The following is a 26050-nucleotide window of genomic DNA, read 5'->3' as shown; positions in this document are numbered from 1 at the left end:
TAGTTCACGACGTAATGGCGGCCGACTAGCTTACTATGGTGAGAGTGTGTGCGTGTTCATTGTCTTTACACGATCGCTAGCTTACTACGGTGGCTTCACGTTGTTTGTTCGTAAAATGGCGTCCGTCTTTTTTTATTGTTTTATACGTCCATGTCCATGGTAACAACATTCTTATTTTAAATGAGTTATGGGTATTGTGGAAGAAAATCTTGTAAAATCATGGTAAAAGACTTAGGTAAAAGAACTGTGGCAAAAACCTTAAAGCCCTGTGTGCGAAACTTAGAGTATGCGAAAGCCCCTTAGATCATTAAGTAACTTAATGATCTAAGGAAAGTCCTTTATAAAAAACACCGTCATTATCTGTAATATTTTTAATATGCCAATGTCAGCCACCTTGTCCAAACAGATGACGTTTACAATTTACACAAAATTACGTCAAGCGTCAATAATCAATTCGTCAGTTTTCTGCAAAGTCTACGAGTAGTCATTGTTTGTATACTTTGTATTTGTAATTGTTAAACATTGTAATAAATAAAGACTTCGCCACGTAAACTGCATATAAAGTGTTTCATTTGTGAATAAAAATAATTAACAAATTAAAAAGTTTTAAAAATAAATAACTATTAAAATGTGCGGTTCCGATAAGAAACTGGGTGAAATACGTGCTCTTATCCTCGTTGGGGGCTATGGAACCCGTTTGAGGCCCTTAACATTAAGCAGACCTAAGCCACTGGTGGAATTTGCTAATAAGCCAATACTTATGCATCAGATAGAAGCCTTAGTTGATGCAGGCGTAACACAGGTATGAACAATTGTTATCTACAAAAAATGTAGAATGACGACAATTATTTGATAATTATTGTGTTTAGATTTTTTTTTCGTTGTTACCTTTTTCCGTTCAATACCTGTTTAATGTTTTGGCAAAATTATGACTAAACATTGGTGACAAATTACCAATTTTGATGATATCATAAATTATCATTTAAGTCTATCATATCGTATCCGTAATTCCTAATAAAAAAATTATTTCAGGTGATTTTAGCAGTATCTTACAGAGCAGATGACATGGAAAAAGAACTGACGGAACAAGTATCGAAACTCGGTGTGTCTCTCACATTTTCACATGAAACTGAGCCCTTGGGTACGGCAGGGCCACTGGCTCTGGCTCGTGATCTATTATGTTCAAGCCCTGAACCCTTTTTTGTATTAAACTCTGATGTGATATGCGACTTTCCTTTCAAAGAACTTGCTAAATTCCACAGGAGTCATGGAAAGGTATCTTGTTTCTATTTATTAAACTTAAAACATTAAGGTCCCAATTAAATTACTAAACATCATATCTCTCATATTCTTTGACAGAAATCTTCAATAATATCTCTCCTTCTATAGTGACTAAATAATAATAACTGTAAATTTTTGATAAAGTAATATCTTTTTATATTTATGTTAACTCAATTGCAAGTTATTATTAACTCAGGCCCCGGAACCACAGACACAATAGAAAATCTACTATGTTGTGGACCGATCAGGCCGTTCGGGGCTCAATGGGTTATTTAATGTTAGGTACATTAACAAAATGATACATTTGAAAAAAAAAGTAAAAATTATTTTCCTTTTACAAAGCATTATAAACATTGTTTATTTGTTTCAGGAAGGTACAATAGTTGTCACAAAAGTAGAAGAGCCCTCCAAATATGGTGTAGTTGTTTACAAAGATAATGGTGAAATAGAGAGTTTTGTTGAGAAACCACAAGAATTTATATCAAACAAAATAAATGCAGGTTTGTCACATTAAATAACATAGAAGATTTCATCCTAGATAAACAATTCCCTACTAATATAATATTATAAATGCGAAAGTAACTCTGTCTGTTTATCTGTTACGCTTTCCCGCTTAAACCTCTCAACTGAAATTGGGCACAGACAATCTTTAGACCCTAAGAAAGAACATAGGCTACCTTTTATCAAAACACAACGCGGGCGAAGCCGCGGGCGGAAGCTACAGCTAGTGTGTTATAAATAACACCTAAGACAATCTTCAATTTATTGCATTTCTAAGTTGCTAATAAATATTACTTATATTTCTCATAAAATCAACACATCAATTATTATCATACTTTGCTATCCTGTTATTGTCTTAGTGATAAGATTCATTTAGATAAGCTCAGTTGATTATTCCTAAATGGACTTACTAAACTACAGTAATATCTTCATTTTTCTATTTTGTCCTATTATAGTATACACGACTAATCAAATGAAGTTTATGACCTAAATTCTTGGTAAATAATAGATAACGCTAATGATTTTTTTATCAAGCTTTAATATCAAGATAACACATCAATATTTTTTTCGGACAAAATCGGATATACACGTCGTTTTCTATTTATAATAAAATGTATAACTTACAAGTAAAATAACCATATGTTAAATTGTATTTACTGAAATAACAAGTTATATTTATGATGTCACCTATTTGTTATCTCTACGTAGCTATACAATAACCTTTAGACATACTAGGAATATTTTAACATAAATTGTAGCTAGATAAAAGAATTCTGCATAGATTTTCAACCATATTTGTTATACACAAAATTGAATTTAATATGTATCCGTATAAGTATAAGTAATGATAACAAAGAACAAATTTTCAGAAGTATTTTAAATTCTAATAGATAAATTAAAAAAAAATTGAAGTATGTTTCACTTCTTTAAGCGTGTTGAGAGTAAAATATCGAGGTTGCGTCAGATCATTGCCATCACGTGATGTAGTGGTGACGATTTTGGTATCTTTGAATCTTGCCAAAGAAGTTTCACTTCCGACACGTGTGCTCGGCACACACGCTATTTTATTTCTTTTCTATATTTCATCAGTTATGATGTAGCAATAGTAACTTCAAATAAACAGTGTGACTGTATTGATCAACATATCTAGAATTAATTTAATAACTATGCAATATATTCTCATTGTTTTTTTTATAATTTCTAGGCATGTACATACTAAATCCATCGGTTCTTGACCGAATAGAACTGCGTCCGATGTCAATAGAAAAGGAAGTGTTCCCGTTTATGGCACAAGATGGACAGTTGTATGCTATGGAGTTGCAGGGCTTTTGGATGGATGTAGGACAACCTAAGGACTTCTTAACTGGTATGTTAACTATATTAATTTTAAGAGAAAATAGAAAAAAAATGTGATTTTTTCTTTAATTTAAATAAACAAACAAGTTTTATGTAAATTTAAGAATGACTAGATGTGTTGCACTGATTCACCCGCGAGCAAGAGAAAAAAAATCTGTAGCCTACGTGTTATCTGGTACATAATAAGCTACATCATCAAAATCCGTGGTATTCGCGTGATAAAGTAACAAAAATTTAGTTTAAAATACATTCAAATTTAAACTTTTAAATTAACTAGCTGTGCCGCGCTGTTTCAACCGCGCACGAACCCATGGGCAAAATCAAGAATTCCTGTAGGTCATTTGTTATTCTAATGTATAATGTTGATGTATTTCATCCAAATCGGCAGTCTCTTTTTCGTAGAAAACCAAAAATCCTCACAAATTTTCGCTTTTATTAAATTAGTAAGATATTATGTCTTAATTACCTAACATAATACTTGTCCTTGTGTATTTTACAGGCATGTGTCTCTATTTGAACAGCTTAAGACAAAAGAACTCGAGCAAACTGCACAATGGTGCTGAGGTTGTCGGCAATGTATTGATAGATCCGACAGCCACAATTGGTAAAGGGTGTAGGATAGGCCCTAATGTTACTATCGGTCCTGGGGTTGTTATAGAAGATGGTAAGTTTTACAGACCTTTTGTGTGTTTAGAGAGAAAAGATAAAAAAAATCATGAGTGGTTAATTTTGTCAAAATCAGAAAAAAAGTTAAATCACAATCGAAGTTGTTTTTATCAACTTATAATTTAGAAAAAAAAAAAGTTTTTTTTAAATATTTTATTGCTGATATTTTGTAGGCTAATTGAAATATAAGGTTCAAAACTTCAACTGTAAACACAGTTGTATAAATATAGCTTGTATTCACAGTTGTTGAAATCTCATCATCTACTTCCTTTGTAATATTTGCTATCACGACACTATTATGTTGAAATATAGTCAATTTCTTACATAATAAGTCATGACTCATCACTCATTCAAGTCAAAAATACATGCAGCTTCATGTTTCTATTATACACTTTTTGTAAATAGTCACGATACTGTAAAAAATAAAAATATATTTCTTCCATGTCCTGAGTTATAAAGAAATAATTTCTGTATTTTGTTGCTTGATTGAGTTAATGCGTTTTTCAGTAATCACCTTGTATCATATCATATCAAAGGCAATCAAATTTTAATCTAGTTACAACGTAATTATATACATGTTCTAATAAGAAAATCTTATTAGCATGCTTTCATCGTTTTAGATTTGTTCATGGTAAAGTTTGCTAAAGAGAACATTTCACTTAAAATATTGCACACCTACTTTTTTATTTAGTAAAGAGAGATTTATTTAGCTTTTGCATAGCTTCTATCGCGGGCCTTGAGCGCGGGGACCGAATCCAGAAATTTAGTAACGAAAAACCTCACGCTCCCCATTCCGACGGGCGCGGAGGTGTGGCTTGAAGGCATAGCATGCAATAGCTTTACCGCGGCAGTCCCCGAGTGCCACACGTCTTTTTTTATTATTTATTTCAGGAGCCTGTATCAAACGCAGTACAATATTGCGCGGTGCGTGTGTCAGACAACACGCTTGGCTCGACGGCTGTATCGTTGGTTGGCGGTCCGTAGTTGGACGATGGGTCAGAATGGAAAACTGCACTGTGCTGGGCGAAGACGTTATTGTAAAGGATGAATTATATGTCAACGGTGGCCAAGTACTTCCACACAAGTCTATTGCCTTATCTGTGCCAGAACCACAGATTATAATGTAAAGACTGAACAAGAGTTGACAGATAATTTATATATGTCTCAGAGGAATAAACCTATAGAGTTCTTATATTGAGACAGAACAAAATACATATTTTCTAATCTACTTACTCTTAGTCAATAACAGCATAAGTCAGATTGAGATAGCGATAGAGTATCTGCATTGTCTTCAAACGTAGCGCGCCGGCTATGTTTTGTTTGCCTTCCAGCTGGAGGTCTCGGTGCGTCAAGTGTTTTTAACGAAATATTTAGAAAATATTAAGTGTATAGTGTTTCTTTTTATTTGTCAGTGTGCTAAAATGACTATTGTATGTTTAGCTACCGGCTATTACTAGTCGAATGGGAGTTTTGGATGAAAACAATGAAAAAATATCTTTCCATCGGTAAGTGATTTTCAGCAAATTGATAAATATTTATGTTCTAACCCTATTTGAAGGTTTTATCAAGCGCTTTTTTATAAGTTTATGTTGTAACTGTAACATTTACCCACTTTATGGGGTTGTGGAATACAAAAGAATTAAATAATTTTTAAAAAATGTCACAATATTATCACGTTTGGCATTTTGTTTACCACCGTAGTGTTGTAACACATCTAGCGTATATTATCGATTTATGACAAAATATCTATTTCATATTAACGTTGATTTATTTATTTTGTTTCTTATATCAGATTTATATGTAGTTGTTGTAGCAAATAATAGATGTAAATTTTCTACAGCAGGAAAATAAAAAATACCACGTGGTAGTTTTATTTGACTTATCTGTTTAGTTTGTTGTTTCTCTTTTAGATTATTAATAAATTCATTTTGTTTTAGATTTCCAGAGCTAAATAAAAAATGGGTATAAAACATGAGACGTGCAGATTGGACGCCGTCGAAATTTGCTAGATTGTGTTCACTGCATTTCGAGCATGCGTGTTATCAAGATGGATACTCTAGAAGAATTGTGCAATCTTACGCTTACGTTTTTTTTTTGTTCCTTTAGATAATAAATACATTTGTGTGTGAGTGAATTTTTATTTGGAATTTTTTTTACACATTTACTTTAAATGTGTAACTATGTGAAAATTTAACGGTTAATTAAATGACAGTTCTCATAGATGAGAAACTACTATTGAAATACATACTTAATATACATGCGTTTTCAAAGAAAAACCCGCATAGTTCCCATTCCTGTGGGATTTACGGGATCAAAAGTAATTTTTCCAAATTTCATTGTAATCGGTTTAGTAGTATTCGCGTGAAAGAGTAACAAACATCCATCCTCACAAACTTTCGCTTTATTAGTAGGATGTAAGGAAAATGTTTTCTTTAAGACTGTCCTTTTATGAACTTGTTAAAATTCATGCTGACTGTGCCTTTCTCCTCACTCCTTTAACTTTATTGATCTTTATTTTAAATTAGTTACATTTCAAGTTTTAAAATTTATTTTAAAATATACTAGCTTTCCGCCCGCGTTTTTTAAAGAAAATCCCGCACAGTTCCCGTTCACGTGGGATTTCCGCTATAAAACCTATCCTATGTGTGTATGTACAAAATTTCATTGTAATCGGTTCAGCAGCGAAAGAGAAAGTTATCCATTCTCGCATAATTTCGCATTTATTATATTCGTAGGATTAAACAAATAATGTATTCAACTGAAATTTATGATTAATTTTGTTTTTTTTTTATTATTTATTATTTCACGAAACCGTAAATGCAAAATGCATTCACGATTTTATCGATTGAAGCACATCCCATCACTATCACCTTCTATCTATCTAAATACGTACCTATAGTAAAAATGGTGCCATGACTATGTTGAAACGTAGCTTGTAGTCTATAGCTATCTCATTCTTTCATACGACGTTTTCTTTAGATAGAGAGAAACAAATATATGTAAATTGTATACGCTCGATACAAGTACTCTATAGGTTTATTGCTCTGAGATATATGTATTGTATTCTGTATATATGATAGATTGTTCCTTTTTTATTTTATCCAAGTAACAATATCTTTGTTATAATGTTTTTATTTGAAGTATGATTTCAATTTAAAACTGTGGAATTTTTTAACTTTCCACCATGATAGTTTTCTTAACATATAGGTAAGCGTCAATGTGAATGAAAATTAAATTTAAAAAAATTAAATTAAATTATTACCAATATTCAAGTGAGTTTACCGATAAAACAATATGAATTCTTACTCATATGTTAAGAATAACACTCCATTTAAACTTTAAGAACCCAGTTAGTTTATTTTTATTTGAATAATTTTATTTTATATTTTTAGAGGGTCCCTTAAATTACTTTCATTTATTCTACCACGTGTAACTCTATTAATATTTTTCTTTTCTTTTTATATAATTTAATTAATGACGTCTTATAATTATTGAATATTCAGTTTTCACTATCTTTTTATTTAATATAAAAACAATAATTATTAAATAAATAGCACTGACATTTCTGATTTTATAAAACTTGTACTATATAATTAGCATAAACATTCCAAACAATGAAGATAATTTGAAGAGCTCTGGAAAATAATCGACTACAACTATTAATAGTAAACTGCCATTTTTGAATCAAATGTTTTTGTAAAATGATAAAAATGTATTGATGTAACATTTATAAATTATAAATTGTCTGCTAAATATGTAAATAATTACAATAGGTAAGTTTATAATTAAAATTAAAATTATTATTAATTTGGAAATAGTTTGTTTTCCTTCTCTATCATTTATTCAGAATAATTTATTTGGCCAAAGAGAAACAAAATGGTTTTGGTCCTTTATTTTAAACTTAATTATAATATATTAGAGCTTTAAGTTTGTAAAGAAGTTTGTGTCTACAGTCCCTGATACTAAATAGTAAAATAAATACTCCCTAAAGGCCCTAATTATTGTCTAATTAAATTTTTTTAACCGAAAAGGTACGTTATTCGTTATCACTTATTGGGAGCATAATATAAAAATTATAGGCTAAAATAAATTATAAATCTCTTTAAATTATTCACACTCAACTCACTGAAATTACCAAATCTACAATGGGTACTATATTATAATATAACCACTGTTAAAATATTAATACATTATCTTACAACGCCATAATTGTTATCTTTCTTAGATATGTTGTAACTTTTAAATATTTTAAGCGCAAATGAATAAATCCAGGGTATTTTCTATTTTTTTTTTTATGTATTTGATTTATTATTATTTTTTCTTGATCGCGATTTTAGTATTATTGGTGTTGCCAATATTACTAATTTATTTTGGGCGCTGTCAGGTAAAAGGACTGTGTATGGGAGGCCTTTTGTGGCGCGTCCTTTATTTATCTGTGATTTATCTTACTCTGTGCATTTTTATGTGTATTGTCTATGATATGACATTCGTCTGTCACTTGTCAGTGGTACAGGGTATTGGTAAAGCGTCTTATTCACGGTCAATCCCCGACGTACGTCGGCTCAAGGCCGCGGTGCTGGATGTATCCTACTGACGATCGTGCGCGCATCAAGCATGGCTAGGGTTGCCAACTTTTATTTGAAGATATAGAGTATATCTGATTTTAAAGGAGGTAAATAAAGAGTAAATAAACATTTTTAAAAATGTATTTTTTTGTACTTTTTGCAGTAACTAAGAATTTTTCATTATTTTTAAATGAATGTATATGAATCCAAACATTCCAAATCTAAATTTATATATTTCAAGAGCTCATTTTAAATTAATTTTTAATGAAGCTCGGTTTCTCTCTTCCCGCCACTTCACATTCATGACCGAAAAGACTCTTTCAGTAAATGCTAAAGTGGCGGGAACAGAGAGTATATAGCTAATCATTTTTTTTTAAACAAACAAATTCGTCAAGATATTTTTTTTAAATAAATTGCCATTTTTCTGCAGTGGACTTTTGCATAAAATCTGTGTTATTCAACAATTCGCCTTGGAGTTCTTTTAAAATAATAACTTCTGAATATAAACTGTCCATGTGTACAAGGTTGATCCAAAAGTAATGATAATTGGGATTTCCTGTGTACATAAAAATCAAAAATAACCGTTTCTTGCTTGCTCATGTACTCACTAAGTTATCACAAAAAAATCATATCAATAGGCCACGTTTCCAAGTATTTACCAAAGAGGATATAATCACTACGTTTACATTAATTTCTGTTGGCAACACTAATCTGCTGTACGTCCGCGCTATTCACTGTCCATCTGCACGACGTTCGCGGTGGTGGGGGTGCTTGCTGGATGAAAAGTTGGTCGTGCACATCCAGCAAGATAATAATAAAGGCTTTGTCAGATAGGACGCGTAATTTAGCGCTGCGTAGTAGCGCTACAGCGTCCTGTTTTAACGTCGCGCGAGGCTTCGTCAAACAGAACGCTTTAGCGCGCGTTAGGACACAGCAATTGATATTATTAAAGCTGCATGTTGTTTACATAATTATTACTTACGAACAAAACAAGGTACAGCGATATTAACTCCGGAGTCGGAAGAATTTTTTACTTACCAGTTTCATTAATTTCTTCTCCGATTTGTGCCCACAATTTTGCCTTCATTGATATATCTTTATAGTTTATATGAACTATCCTTCGTATTATATAAGCATGGATATTTTCTAACCAATTCTATCAAATTTTCGGTCATTATGCAGTATTTTATAATTATTTTACGCCTATTAACTCCGACGCTAAAATAAAATTTGTAAAAAAATACAACACCCGACGTTAAAGCGTCCTAACGCCGCGACAGAGCGTTGCGTACTGCTAGCGCCGGCGCTCTGTTTGACGGTATTCTACGATGGTAGTAGAACACACCTTAGCGTCATATCGCGGCGTCAACTTAACGCTCTGACGCGCGCTAAGTACGCGTCCTGTCTGACAAAGCCTTAATAATTATTGACGTACGTCAACGCTATTCACTGTCGTTTTGCGTCGTGCATCGTGTATGACCTTGGCGGGACGTACGTCAAGATGGACCGTAAATAAAGCGTCTTATTTACGGTCCATCTTGACGTACGTCCCGCCAAGGTCATACACGATGCACGACGCAAAACGACAGTGAATAGCGTTGACGTACGTCAATAATTATTATTATTATCTTGCTGGATGTGCACGACCAACTTTTCATCCAGCAAGCACCCCCACCACCGCGAACGTCGTGCAGATGGACAGTGAATAGCGCGGACGTACAGCAGATTAGTGTTGCCAACAGAAATTAATGTAAATACTTGGAAACGTGGCCTATTGATATGATTTTTTTGCAAGAAGTTTGCAATAAGCAAGAAACGGTTATTTTTGATTTTTATGTACACAGGAAATCCCAATTATCATTACTTTTGAGTTTTGGATCAACCTTGTACACATGGACAGTTTATATTCAGAAGTTATTATTTTAAAAGAACACCAAGGCGAATTGTTGAATAACACAGATTTTATGCAAAAGTCCACTGCAGAAAAATGGCAATTTATTTAAAAAAAAATATCTTGACGAATTATTTGTTTGTTTAAAAAAAAATGATTAGCTATATACTCTCTGTTCCCGCCACTTTAGCATTTACTGAAAGAGTCTTTTCGGTCATGAATGTGAAGTGGCGGGAAGAGAGAAACCGAGCTTCATTAAAAATTAATTAAAAATGAGCTCTTGAAATATATAAATTTAGATTTGGAATGTTTGGATTCATATAATTCATTTAAAAATAATGAAAAATTCTTAGTTACTGCAAAAAGTACAAAAAAATACATTTTTAAAAATATTTATTTACTCTTTATTTACCTCCTTTAAAATCAGATATACTCTATTTCTTCAAATAAAAGTTGGCAACCCTAGCCATGCTTGATGCGCGCACGATCGTCAGTAGGATACATCCAGCACCGCGGCCTTGAGCCGACGTACGTCGGGGATTGACCGTGAATAAGACGCTTTAGACGCTTAACTGGGTACAGTTTTCAATGTCAAATCTTGCGCCAAAAAGCCGGTAGTTTGTTCGAAACTAATTTTTCTTTGTTATTGTTTAATTAATACTATAATTGCAATCAGAATATCATAGCTATGTCTAAACGTAACAGTACAGCACAAGCTAATACGCTATTCAGTTACTTCACTAAAACACCACCTAGTAATAAAAAGCCAAAACCCAACGAAGAACAGACAAAATTAATATCCTCGGAGATAGGCGAACAAGAATGTAAAATTGAAAGTAAGTATGGTGATTTTATATTGTAAGTCTTTGAACAATAATTTTAAATCTATGTTTTATGATATTACATAAGGTTAGAAATCAAAAGACTGTAAGATATAGAAGCATGTATATGCGTACATATCATCGCTCTGTAATAAGAATACGTAAAGGGCTCAACTAATTCCGCTATTTTATTATACAAAGCCACAATCAAGGTTCTTAAGGTGGGAAATCACAGAAAAGGGGCAATTGGGCAGAACAACGTCTGCTAGGGTAGTTAGTTTATTAATAATATTTATACAGAAATATAGGGATGGTTTCTTTTCTTGTGACATATTGAAGTTTTCAGAAATTTCAACATTTTTACACTTTTCATATTCTACAGTTTGTAACTTCTCCATTAACAGCTAAAAAACGGGAAAGACAAGCAACACCTTCACCAGATGTAAGTAAAGAAACATATGATGATTCTGATGGTTCTCCCATTGCTCCTAAAAAGAAAAAGAGAGTTCGCCTCAACCCCTTGGATTCAGATGATTCTGATGCTGAAAATAAAGGTAACTTAATTTTGTTTTTTTTTTATTCTGTTTCTCAATTTATTATCTCGCTTCTTTGCCTTCTCCCCGTGGTTGCCTGGCAGAAATCACTGCATAGTGATAAGGCCGCCCTTTGTGCTTTTGTTTATTGTAAATTGTTATTTTATGTACCTGCTTTATTGCACAATAAAGTGTTAAATGAATAAATAAAAACTGCTTAAAGTTTTATAATAATTTTATTAAAATAATTTAAATAAAAGATTAATGATTATCATCCCAATTCTTAACTTGCCATTACCATTTTACATTTTAACCTGTTGTTTCACCTGGTAAAATTTTGATACATATGTTTCAGTAGACAATAAAAACCCTTCACCAAAACAGAAAACAACATTTGAGAAGAAACTACAAGATAGTTTTAAGTATGAACCAGGCCAATCCCCAAAAGGCAGTAAGAATAAGAAAAAGGAAAATGATTATGTGTAAGTCACCATAGAGCAAAAATGCATATTTCACAATTTAACATTTTAATGGTTGCACATAAACAGATTATTATCTACTGATAAAATAATGTGTTACTTTGTAATCAATATATTAGGGACCAGTTTTTCAATAGATTATAATGAGATTATGGTATTTAAAATTTTTGGTGACATATTGTATTACTGTTGTAAAGCATACTGCTGAATGTCCCCCAAGGAGACAAATTGTAGTTATTGAAGAAACAACAAAAAAAAACATATTTTATAAACGAAAGTAGTGATAGCTACACAAATTCTTATTCAAGAATGACTGAATAAATTCTATTGATTTTACTATATTACGCTATTATTAACTATACTACAAATAAACTAAGTAAAAAGTAATAAACATTCCAGAGCTCCTAAGTCGGAACCACAAGAAGTATCACCTATTGAAGATGGTGACTGGACACATTGCAAGTTAGACTGGCTGAAACCAGATAAGATAAGAGATGCACAGAAAAGGCGGCCAGATGACCCCGAGTATGATCCAACTACACTGTATGTTCCTCAGGAATTTATGAAGAAGCAAACACCAGTATGTATTATTTTGTTACGAAATAAACATAGGCTGATAAGAAATGATTACATTTCTTACCTAGCCTATATTTTTTATGTAATGACTAGCGGTCCGCCCCGGCTTCGCCCGTGGTACATAATATTTACGTTTTCTCTACATGAGAACCATCCTCGTACTTCAAGGAATATAATAAAAAAAGAATTATCGAAATCGGTTCAGCCGTTCTCGAGTTTTGCGCTTACCAACATATTTTGCGATTCATTTTTATTTTATTACTAGCGGTCCGCCCCGGCTTCGCCCGTGGTACATGTTTACGTTTTCTCTACATAAGAATCATCCTCGTACTTCAAGGAATATAATAAAAAAAGAATTATCGAAATCGGTTCAACCGTTCTCGAGTTATGCGCTTACCAACACATTTTGCGATTCATTTTTATATTATAGATGTAATGATTGTAATGTCAATGTCTGCAAGTGATAGATTGAGATACTGAATTGCAAAAAAAAAGTAAAACAAATTATGCTAGTATCAAGCTTGTTATAATTTATAAAGTTTTATAGTGAGAGAATAAAAAACACATTTAAATACCATTTAAATCTTTTATTTACTAATAAATTTCAAATTTGCTATTTTACAGGCACATAGACAGTGGTGGGAGTTGAAGTCGGCTCACTATGATTGTGTTCTTTTCTTCAAAGTTGGTAAATTCTATGAGTTGTATCACATGGATGCTGCTGTTGGTGTTAATGAACTTGGATTTTCTTATATGAAGGTAAACATTGGATTTATTGAATTCTTTTTGTAAAATGGATAAGTATTAAAATATTATATACAAAACTAGACACAAAATAACACTCTAAAATTGTCCAAAGCAAAACTCTGCCTACATGAGTTTTTAGTTACCAAGTTTGGTAGTTTGGGCAGAGTTTTTTAATGAACAACTTTCTACTTTATTGCAATGAAATAAGCCGTTATTTTTTTGCCACATTTCAGTAGATGATTGTGACTTGTGAGTATAGTTGTATGTCAATAGAAAAGAATTAAATATTATAATAATATTTTCAGGGTGAATTCGCTCACTCGGGCTTCCCAGAGAGTGCTTACGCGAGAATGGCATCCACTCTAGTATCGAAGGGATATAAAGTGGCGCGCGTTGAACAAACGGAGACCCCTGAAATGATGCAGGATAGGTGTAAGAAAGGTAAATATCTTGTTTATTATAAAATTAATTAAATTATGTAAAAAAATCTTGTTTGTGGATGCTCTTTGCAAGAGTATCGCTGATTTCAATATTGATATTTCTATTTCACTTAAATAATCTATTTAATCTATAAATTGAAGAGTCATTTTACTTTAATATGGTAGTTAAAGCTGTACTGTAGTATTATAGTTAAGTTAGTATTATAGCTGAAAATGGAATATTAAGTATTTTTATTTGGGTACCACACGAGAATACATGTGGGCAATAAATTCACAAATCTATGCAACAAACAGAATTGTTTGACATTGGAAAAATAAATCTTCCTGTATCATATTGAAATGTTTTTATAAATATTTTTTATTTTTACTCGATTCGCAACTTATTTCCAATAATATAATTTTGGCAGAAAACTTAAAGAGCAAGAACGACAAAGTGGTGCGTCGCGAGATATGCCAAGTGTCAGTTCGTGGGGCGCAAGTATGCGGTCTGCAAGATAATGGACCTGCGGAATCCACTTCTCCATACCTAATGGCTATAGCTGAAGAGGTATCGTTAATTAGTCTTTATTGGTGTGTAGTGCATACTGCATATTATTCATTTGGAAATAAGTGTAATATGTATAGTGAAAATTTAATATATTTATAGTGTTGTATATTATATTCATCTTTTCATTCTATAAAACTTATATTTGCAATTTTTTAATTTGGTATATGATTTATAGAAGAGATTTATGCATATCCTTGATGCTAATATATAAGATTAAATTAGCAAACAAGAAAATAGAAGTCTATTCATTGTTATGACAAAATATGATTATGTTTTTACTTTATTACTTTTTTATGATGTAATTGTAAGTACACTTGGTCCACAAAATGATACTTTTGTGGAATATCTGTCACTAGATATTCTATTTATTTGAGCTCAATTTCAGGAATCAAATGGCTGCAGCACATACGGCGTGTGTTTCGTGGACACGTCAATAGGGCTGTTCCACATGGGGCAGTTCAAAGATGATAAGCATTCATCGAGATTGCTAACTACGCTTGCGCATTTTCCACCTGCTTTGGTAATATGATTTGTTTTATAGTTATAACTATTGGTCCGCCCCGGCTTCGCCCGTGGTACATATTTAGTATCCTATGTCCTTCTCCTGGCTCTAAACTACCTCCCTAACAATTTTCAGCTAAATCGGTTCAGCCGTTCTTGAGTTATAAGTGGAGTAACTAACACGACTTTCTTTTATATATATAGATTATAGGAATATTTCAGAATTCATATTGTTTAAGGATGATTTTAACATTCATGGAATAGTTTAAACAAATATTTCATTTTTTAGATTTAATAAAGTATATTTTGTAGTTTACACATAGATTTAAACATTAATTTTATGTATATTTGTATAATTATAATTATCAAAATTGGTTGAGTAGTTCAATATGTATTTAGAAAATATATTGATGGCGATTTGTTGTATGAAGTATTTAAACTTTAGTCTAAAACAACGTTTTTGGTGTTTGAACATTTTGAATAAATAATTTTTAAACCTTGTTTACAACCACCAAAAAAAAATTAAATTAATTAGATAAATAAATGTTCACTTTTAGATAGTCTACGATCGCAAATCATGTACCGCCCGTACAAGCAAGTTAATATCCACACACTGTCATAGCGCAAGGCGGGAGGCACAAAACATGGCGCCTCCGGAGAAAATATTAAAAACATTAGCGGAGGAACATTATAAAACTAATGATAATGGTGAATGGCCGGAGGGACTGAAACCGTTTTTGTATGAAGGTAAGTTGATTGAGAGATGGTAAAAATAATTTTATCCTCCTAAGGACCAAGCTAAAAAAATCCTATTCTGCATTACCACCCATTGTTCTCACCTGAGTACATAAAAATACAACAGACCTGCCACCCAATGGTATTTTTTTGTTTTTTTTATTGTTAGAGTTAAAATTTACTTGTGGGATTTTTTATCTGTGTAAAATATAGCTTATAGAATACATTTCTGAAAAAAAAAAACTCGATTTATTTTGTTCCCATGTGATCACATCAGACCTAAGTGAATCCAAAAATTTTTTTATTAAAATTAGGTTTTACTTGTAGATTTTTTTATTTACTTATGTTATAACATATGAGACCATACAATAATCTCTAAAAAGTATACAAAAGAATTAAAAACAGTTTTTCTTAAATTCTAAATGTGTAAGTTTACTACATATTAGGTAATAAAATATCTAAACTATCTGAACATATGTTAAAAAAAGAAATAAAAACATTGGAAGTACAATATTAGGAACTTGAAATATCAATGAGCTAACTAAAAATCGATTTGGAAACAAATGGTGGGTCTCCTAAGTCTTCATCACTAGGAATAAAATCTCCGTCAGTCGGCTAGGAAATCGATGATAATATTATCGTCACGAATAACTGAAAAAATAAGGAAGATAACTGTTTATTTTGATTGAAATAGTAATTCCTGTTGACAGTTTAAATAAATTATAATCATAAAACAGGACAATTATACTCAAAATTACTGTAAAACAACAAAATAAATTATTAACTAATTAAATGTTTTATAGTCATTGACTACCAATGTCTTCAACTGAGTACAAAAAAAATTAAAATAATATTGTAAGTAACGACCAATGTTCTCACATGATCACATAAAAATTATCCGTGAATTTAAAAAATACAATATGAATTGTTTCGTTAAATTTAATTAAAATACGTTCCTGTATTGTTTTTACTATTTATTTTTCAATACCAAATGAAAATCAAGTGAGTGATTAATATGATAATTAACGATTTAACTTACCTCTGTTACGTTTACCAGCCATTTTAAAAACTTTAACTAAAGTATTTTAAAATTCTGTGATTGGATAACCCATTTACCTACCAAACCTAATAGTTCAATTCAGCCAATCGCGTTACACAGTGATCATAGGCAGAAAAGCGCGGTATTTTTTAAGATATTTCGAATTTTCGATTTTGTCATCGGATGAGGACGGTGGTTGGTAATTTAGTTAAAACTTTTTGGTGCTTTGGGTTGTAATGGTGATGGTGTTTATGTACTTATATGAGGCCATTGGTCCTTAGGAGGATATATTTTTAAGTCTATTATGCGCAATGTGTGGATACTATGATTTGAGAGAAAATTTCAATTAGAATTTCTAGTACCTCTAGCATATAAGTTTAAATTTTGTTAGTGATATAAACCACTGATCTTTTTGTTGATGTGTAAGAAGTGAAACTTCTTTATGACCGTATTTTTCAAAAAAATAATTTACTATGCAACTTTACAGAAATACGTCGAATCACGCGATAAGATAAGAAAAAGATGGCGCGTAACGGAAAAATGTCACGCGTAACGAAAAAATGTTACACTAAATTTTTTTCCAACCCCGATAAAGAAGTTTCACTTCAATAAAGAAAGCGACAAAAATTCTACTCTTAATTTTTATAGAAAATATGTTTTATAAAAAAAATAAATTACCTATTTATAATTTTATTTTAGGTGATGTACTAGGCCTTACTCCAGCCAGTAATAAGTACTTAGCTATTAAAGCACTTGGTGGCTGTGTTGCATTCCTCTCAGATTGCCTGCTCGATATTCAGATATTGGGTAAGTTTTTACAACATAAATTTTGGTTGTGTTATTATAAATTTGGGTATAAGTTAAAATGGTAAGATCATTACTTTTATCGTATTGTATCTGTATCTGAAATGTATTTTTTTAATATTGCAACTTGCAAACATAATTTAAATAAAATAATTCAAATTAACACCTTATTCCATCGTAGTTTAGTTCAAAAACTTTTTTATGCACTCATAAAAACCTCTGCCTAACAGACGCGTGGGCAGAGTTTTACTTCAGACAACTTTTATTATATATTAATGTTTGCCAATTATACTTTACTTTTTTCAAATATTATGTTTATCACCAAAATAATTTCTAGGAATGGCCCAATATTCTGAATACACGCCTCCAGACGTGTTAAACACAACAATATGTGAAAAGGAAAATAATAAATGGACTGGAGGCACTACCATGGTGTTAGATGCTATTACACTAAGGAATCTGAGAATTGTACAAGATGAAGGCTGTTTGTATGATAAACTGAATTTCTGCTCCACTCCTATGGGAAAACGGTAAGATTTCTTAGTAATTTTTTTTTTATTATAGACAAGATTTTGAGAATGATTGATTTAATTATAAAGAAATGGGAATGATTGATTTAATTATAAAGAAATAGCTGTATTATGATATATGATATTTATATGTAAAAAGGTGTAGATAGGTTATTGGCGATCTCGAAGTAGCTGGTCGAATTGTAGCTTATAAGCCATATTTTAATCCCGTTGTCTCTTTTTCGCTCGCAATAGTTGAATCATGCCATCACACTGTGACATAAATTCGTAATTTCGCTAGTGTGCCGTTTTTGAACAATTTTTAAACAATTTTGCGCCTTTAATTATCCCGTTATTTATTCTTTAACGCTTTTTTATTCATACTGTTTCCAAAATAAAATGATTATATTATGTAAACTGGGTAAATACAATATTTTTTTTCAGATTATTATACCAATGGGTATGTTCGCCAAGTAGCGATTTAACAGTGATCAAGGAACGACAAGAGGCCGTTAAAACTTTGATAGAAAACCAAGATGTCTGTCAGGAGGTTAAAAGCATATTGACAGCTTTACCTGACTTGGAGAGATTGTTGGCTAAGTATGGATATTATGCTTTTTTATTGCATTGTACTGGAAACTCATTATTGAATGTGAATACTTATTTTACTGTTATGTTGATGCTTTCGTTACTAAAGTTGGTATTTTACTCTATATCCTTTACATTGAAATATGACGGTACCTTTAATTTAATTTCCCGAATAATTTCTTACGGATATATTTTTTACATACCTTTTTTTTGACAGGGTTTTCTATCAAGAAATTTGTTGTGTAAAAATCATATAAGTGCTTACGTAGATTTCCCATTTATTAAGTTAATTATAATTTCAGGGTTCACGCGTTAGGCAATTTGAAGAAATCAAAGCAGCATCCTGATTCGCGCGCAATTCTCTACGAAGAAAAGACATATTCAAAGCGGAAAGTTTTAGACTTCATATCCATACTAAATGGTTTTACTGCAGCTCTAAAGTTATCTTCAATGCTCGCTGATTTGGACTCTGTGTTGTTAAAAAGAATATCCCAGTTCAGGCCGGAGGGAAAGTTCCCGGATTATCGAGATACTTTGAAATTTTTTAAGGTAGGTATACATAATTATTTGTTTTTTACATTTTTTGTAGAGGAGAGTTAACTCAGGTATTGACCTAACCTTAGTAAATAAATGGTGCATATAAAAATATATACTGAGTAGGTAGGTAGGGTACCTTAACTTATATTAATTATATTTACCTACTATAACATATTATGTAGTGAAAAATTGTGAATCTTTTCTTCAAGCTTATCAGTTATCATCATTTTATTCTCTTAAAATTAGGAAGCAATAATTTCCTGTATTTTTATTGCACTATTCCATTTATACTTCCAAACAAGACCAAAAATAATATTTATTTTTTCATTAGGAATCATTTAACCACGCGCAAGCTGAAAAAGAAGGCATAATCTTACCCGGCGCTGGTGTAGACCAAGAATACGACAATACTTTGCAGCTAATACAAGAGATAGAGGAAGAACTAAAGGAGTATCTCGCTGAACAGGAGAAATATTTCAAGTGCAGAGTGAGTTTTGTGACAATACTGACCGGTTGGCTTGGTTCTGTGGGTTCGATTCCCACCCGGGGCAAATATTTGTGTGATGAACATAGATGTTTGCTCTGTGTCTGGGAGTTAAATATCTATATATGTATGTATTTAAAAATTATATATGTATGTTTATCAGCCATCTGGTTTCCATAACACAAGCGAAAGCTTAGTATGAGATTTGTGCCGTGTGTGAAAATTGTCCTGAAATATTGATTTATTTATTATTTATTAATAGTACTACATTGGAAATTTTTTAAGGAAATATATTGACTGCTAGTAATAATTTGTTTAATATAGCTACAAACGGATATTAAAAACTTCTATACATGTTAATATTTGTCTATTAGATTATGATACTACTAGATTTCCGCCCGCGGCTTCGCCCGCGTTTGCAAAGGAAAACCCGCATAGTTCCCGTTCCCGTGGGATTTCCGGGATAAAAACTATCCTATGTGTTAATCCAAGTTACCCTCTATATGTGTGCTAAATTTCATTGTAATCGGTTCAGTAGTTTTTACGTGAAAGAGTAACAAACATCCATACATCCATACATCCATACATCCATACAAACTTTCGCCTTTATAATAGTATATTAAGATAAAAATAGCATTCCTGACTGAATTTCGATCACGTCGAAAAATCTCCACAGGAACATTCAACTACAAAGTATAAATTATAATATTTATTTATTTTATAGGGCAAACACTATTTTATCACTCACACAGTCCATGTAAATGTATGTGTTTAATATATTTTCAGATCACATACATAGGAACGGACAAAAAGCGTTATCAACTAGAAATTCCTCAAAATGCCGCGTCCAAAGCTGGTCCGGATTATCATTTTGAAAGTGCACGGAAAGGATACAAGAGATTCTCTACTGACGAAACTAAGGTATATTTCATATGAAAATATGTTTCATTTATTTTCTACAAAACGTTTTGGTCTCTATTTTATTAGACAAGCTGATAATAATTTCTCCATGATTTAGGAGTGATAAACTTTTAGGATTATTATCTACATCTATTATCATTAAAATATTATTTCTTTTAATATTTTTATATGCTCTTTATGTTATGTTTCTACAGCATATGCTGGCTTTGCGAAAAATTTTCGATTTACTTGACAACTTTTATTATTTTAATATGTACATACCTAAATTTCCCAGTCTTTTTAAACTGTAGTTAGTATTATTCTGCCAAATAAATGAATATTTTCATCAAATTCCGTTCAATATGTTTGAAGAGTAACATCCATTAATACAATTTTTTCAAATAAAATTAGTATTATTAACTCCTACAGGAATATCTAGCACGAATGATAGCCGCAGAGGAACAAAAACGCAACGTGCTCAAAGATCTCAGCCGCAGAATATTCGAGAAGTTCTCGAGTCACTACAACCAGTGGTCGATGGCAGTACAATGTCTATCTATACTAGATGTACTGCTGGCTTTCACTGAGTTCGCGAGGCAACAGAGCGGGGATGTTTGCTTGCCGAACGTCACTTTTGATGCTGATAAACAGGTATTTTGTAGAAAATTGACCAATTTTGTAATCAAAATTCACTTAAAACGTGCGAAACGATTCAAAATCTTATCATATTTAACAATACACACTGTATTCGTGAAATTTTTATTGAGCAGGGACAATAACTTTTTTAATATTATAATTATAATCTGTGTGAATTTGAAAGTGTCAAAGCATGAAAAGTCAAGCATTTAAAACAGTACCAAGTGATGATGTTTTGAAACTATCCACACTATAATTCCTAATACTTATACATATTATATTATTTTACATTCCTAAGCATATACAGGTATGACAGTACAATAAGTCACATAAATTAGAATTATTTATTTCTTTTTCAGCCCTACATAAATATAACAGAAGGTCGGCACCCCTGCATTCCCATAGTAACAGATTTCATTCCAAACGACACAGCCCTGGGACAAGATGGCGCAAGTCTGTTGTTATTGACAGGTCCTAATATGGGCGGGAAATCCACGCTTATGAGACAAGTCGGGTTGATTACTGTTTTGGCGCATTTGGTAAGTGATAAATATCATTGATAAGTAGAGTTAAGAGTACTTATTAATATATATATAATTTAAAAAAATATAAATTTAAAAGAGTTAAGAGTAATTTAAAGTTTATTGTGAGCTGCTTTCCGTAATGGTACCGGGTAGAGAGAGATACGTTATTTAAAATGTTATGTATATTTTAACGATTCAAAAGCGCTTCTAAAATATGAGTAGTTGAATTTTTAGGTATGAATTCAGTTTGATACATATATAGATATGGGCAAATAGTTTCGGGAAAAAATAAATATCTTATTGGTGACTTATCCGCAAATATAGGTCTTGTTCAGTTTAACAGTATAATATTATATTATCTGTGGTTAAACATAAATAAATAAAAAATTACCAAAAAAAGACAGAAATTGCGTTTCTATATATTTTAAGTTTCATACAGTGCTACTAAATAAGATGTTGTTTCTATTTCCAGGGTAGCTATGTACCAGCGCAAGAGTGTGAACTTTCCCTCGTGGATCGCATTTTCACCCGTCTCGGAGCATCAGATGACATTTTATCTGGACAGTCCACTTTCCTTGTTGAAATGAATGAGACAGCTGCTATTGTTAAACATGCTACTGTGCATTCTTTGGTGTTACTTGATGAATTAGGTAATTAATTAGATATTTCTTGTGAAAATTACTAATGCTAAAATTAATAATGTGTACACCCAAATAAAGAATTACCTATTTATTATTATTTATTTTCAAGTCAGTATTAGGTATATTCATTTTTTACTTATTTGTACCCACGCATCGTGTCTCAACGATTTATTGTGGTAGTGTGAGAATTGGCTATTCCATAACAAGCTGCGATACAATGAGCGCGGCAATGCTCGAGTCGCGGCGCGGCAACCCAACCTACGTAGCGCGCGTGTGCCGGCCGGGTTGCCGCGGTTCATTTGTGCGCACTTTAATGAGCTGCGAACTTTAAACTCGGTAACTTATTTTATAATTTTTTTTTTCAGGTCGCGGTACGAGCACATACGACGGCACAGCCATAGCTAGCGGCGTGTGCGTGGAGCTAGCGGAACGTTCCTGCCGCGTGATATTCTCCACGCACTACCACACGCTCGTGCGGCACCTCGCCGCACACTCGCACGTGCGCCTCGCACACATGGTTAGTGTCTGTGTCAGTGTTGGTGTCGGTGCGTGTGTATACAGTGATATTCTCCACGCACTAATGTTAAACATGTTTAATCGACTTCAAAATAGGCGATTCTAAAGTTACTTCACATTTTTTTAAAGTAAACTAATGATTCAAGTCTTACGATTATCTCAAACTCAAACATTCATTTATTCAATTAGACTACTATTTAGTAGCACTTTCGAATCGTCATTACATAATATTTTTAACATTTACCACCGATTCGGAAAGCAGTATCTATGGAGAAGAATTGGCAAGAAACTCCATAGTTGCTCTTTTAAATAATGTCAATAAATTTACATAATATGTAACTTATATCTTACTACATAATATGCCAAAGAACTGTCCTGTGGTTTTTACGCGACAACCCTCCATGGGTCTTTATCGTCCATATATTCCTGAATACTGTAGTACGCTCTCTGAACTAGTACATTTTTTATGTAAGTTTTAAATTTAGAAATACTAAACTCTTTAATATTGTGAGGAATTCTATTGTATAAGCGTATACCTTGACCCATAAATGAATTTTTAACTTTAACTAATCGGAAAAATGGCATTTCAATTCTATTCTTGTTCCTTGTGCCATAATCGTGTCTATCTCCTACTCTTGTGTGTAAGTCAGAGCTTTTAGCTAAAGTTAAAAATTCATTTATGGGTCAAGGTATACGCTTATATAATAGAATTCCTCACAATATTAAAGAGTTTAGTAGTTCTAAATTTAAAACTTATATAAAAAATGTACTAGTTCAGAGAGCGTACTACAGTATTCAGGAATATATAGACGATAAAGACCCATGGAGGGTTATCGCGTAAAAACCACAGGACAGTTCTTTGGCATATTATGATATATTATTATGTAGTTAGATATAAGTTACATATTATGTAATATTGACATGATTTAAAAGAGCAACTATGGAGTTTCTTGCCGATTCTTCTCCGTAGATACTGCTTTCCGAATCGGTGGTAAATGTTAAAAATACTTATGTAATGACGAATCGAAAGTGCTACTAAATAGTAGTCTAATTGAATAAATGAATGTTTGAGTTTGAGTTTTGTGTACATGCAAAATATTATTAAATATATACTGTGATGGTACAGTAAGGATACCAGTATTCTTAAAATGATCTCTTAGTGAGTCCCGAGCAAGTAAATTCGTCTCCTTTTGCCTTATCCGTAACAATACGTACAGCATTTACTTCGTTAACATCACAACTTGCAAACATTAAAAAAAATTATATCCACTCAAAAGATTTTCCCTACTCTACAACTAGCCGATGCCCCGACAAAATAGTATAAAATCATGATTGCATCAGTATTTCGTAAGATTACCTAAGAATATAAAAAGAAGCATACATACAAACTTTACCTCTTTATAATATTAATCTCCAAAAATTCGCAGGCATGCATGGTTGAAACGGAAGACACGAGCGACGAGGACCAAATCCCGGAAGAAACAATAACGTTCCTTTACAAACTATCTCCCGGAGCTTGTCCAAAGTCCTATGGCTTCAACGCAGCAAAATTAGCCGGAGTCCCAAGTGATATAACCCGTAGAGCAAGAAATATTGCTAACGAATTGGAGAAAGAAGCAACTGTGGTCAGAGCGTTCAAGGAAGTTATGAAAATGGGCCCTGGAGTCAGGGAAATGCTTGCTGGCTTGACTATATAGGAAGATTCGGCTTGTAACGGATTTAAAAATGAAAATATACATATTAAATATTTACTGTGTGATGTTGGAATAAAGTTGTATTTAAATTTTAAACTGTGAAAGAAACACTATGCATTACTGAATAGAAAGAACACCTTTTTTGTACTTGGTTGAATTATTAAAATGTGATACAATAGTGCAAAGCAAGCAAAATGATACGTAATTTTTAATACAGGTTTTGAATGTATGTCTGTTATATTGTTAAAACAATACTCTAAGCCCTAAGGTTAAAACAATTAAAAAAAATTACATTTAAGTGTTTGTTTTAAATTGGTAGGTTGATTATTTGTAATTTCATGTTAATGTTTTACAAAATCGTTTTAATGTTAAGTTGCATTTTGTTTTACTTTATTTTTCATTGTTTCATCAACTGAAGTACCTTTGTTGGCATAAAATTTTAGTCGTCCGAAATACCAAACTTACAAACTAAGCTGTTAAAAATATAGTTAGTTTCTATAAGTTACTTTAATTTGTTTTTTTTTAATGTAGGTTAGGTAAGTTTTTATAATTTTTAGTATTACGTTTTATATTTCAGCTATTTGGCTACCCGTCCTGAGGTTCCATATCTAATAAAATATAAATAACTAGTTAAAAACGACAGCTCCATGAATCTGGGTAAAAGCCTTCGAGCTAATTCAAACTGCCAAATTTCTTACAGATAGACTATCTGTTGCTTGAAATAGTAAAAAACATCCATATAATCATTTATATTTATAATACTAGCTTTCCGCCCGCGGCTTTGCCCGCGTATTCAAAGATAAAAACCCGCATAGTTCCCGTATCTTTGGTATTTTCAGGATAAAACCTATATATATATCCTACGTCTTTTCTCAGGTCTCAAACTATCTGTACCAAACATGATCCATATCGGTCCAGTGGTTGAGGCGTGAAGAAAAGACAATTACTTTCGCATTTATAATATTAGTTGGGATGTGTACAACGAAGTATTGTAGATTAAAAGTTGAGGAATGTTGTTATTATCGTTAACCTGTTTCTAATTACATATTCTCTCTGATTTTATATCAAACAAAAGTGCCATATAAATCGTATGTTAACCACTAGATTATATTCTTAACTAGCGGTCCGCCCCGGCTTCGCCCGTGGTACATAATATTTACGTTTTCTCTACATAAGAACCATCCTCGTACTTCAAGGAATATAATAAAAAAAGAATTATCGAAATCGGTTCAGCCGTTCTCGAGTTATGCGCTTACCAACACATTTTGCGATTCATTTTTATATATAAAAGAAGATAATTCCATAATTATTACAGCAATTATTTTTTTTTATTTCATTCATATTGGTGTAATTTGTATTTTTCATCTATACTGTAATTTGAATGTAAGACAGATGTATTCAAATATTTAGTTGCTGCTATATACACGAATAGTCGTGAAATAGATTTTGTAAAAACTAATTGTTAGAATGGCGTTTGTTATTTGTATATTTTATATATCTTAAAACTTAGTGATTTTAAACGTTTAGTCGTTATATTAT

At 31.9% G+C, this 26050-nt stretch overlaps 2 protein-coding genes across 3 annotated transcripts; both read left to right on the top strand.

The window, feature by feature from the left end:
• The first annotated feature begins 439 nt into the window (after window positions 1–439).
• Window positions 440–7163, top strand: Gmppb (GDP-mannose pyrophosphorylase B). Its single transcript, XM_089707756.1, has 7 exons — window positions 440–802; window positions 1033–1275; window positions 1652–1781; window positions 2987–3148; window positions 3638–3802; window positions 4696–4967; window positions 6862–7163. Exons 1-6 carry the CDS (start codon window positions 629–631, stop codon window positions 4929–4931), a joined length of 1110 nt encoding a protein of 369 aa, XP_089563882.1. The 5' UTR covers window positions 440–628; the 3' UTR covers window positions 4932–4967; window positions 6862–7163.
• A 3686-nt stretch (window positions 7164–10849) lies between these two features.
• Msh6 (DNA mismatch repair protein Msh6) lies at window positions 10850–24765 on the top strand. Of its 2 annotated transcripts, none has more exons than XM_089707931.1 (20): window positions 10850–11096; window positions 11486–11635; window positions 11973–12096; window positions 12493–12673; window positions 13294–13428; window positions 13722–13857; window positions 14264–14403; window positions 14789–14923; window positions 15462–15651; window positions 17378–17485; window positions 17820–18012; window positions 18436–18591; window positions 18882–19128; window positions 19448–19603; window positions 20387–20521; window positions 20930–21151; window positions 21496–21675; window positions 22133–22310; window positions 22667–22818; window positions 24245–24765. In XM_089707931.1, exons 1-20 carry the CDS (start codon window positions 10949–10951, stop codon window positions 24512–24514), a joined length of 3336 nt encoding a protein of 1111 aa, XP_089564057.1. In that variant the 5' UTR covers window positions 10850–10948; the 3' UTR covers window positions 24515–24765. The 2 variants fall into 2 exon arrangements, with proteins under 2 accessions (XP_089564057.1, XP_089564056.1); XM_089707930.1 differs by having other exon boundaries at window positions 11970–12096.
• Window positions 24766–26050: the final 1285 nt, after the last annotated feature.

This window comes from Colias philodice, chromosome 20 (assembly GCF_061535455.1).
Source record: "Colias philodice isolate Cphi_HAF_F1 chromosome 20, ilColPhil1 Martin Lab GWU primary, whole genome shotgun sequence".
Classification (NCBI taxonomy): domain Eukaryota; kingdom Metazoa; phylum Arthropoda; class Insecta; order Lepidoptera; family Pieridae; genus Colias; species Colias philodice.
Note: the sequence above shows the minus strand (reverse complement) of the source record. Positions and strands in the feature narration are given on the sequence as shown.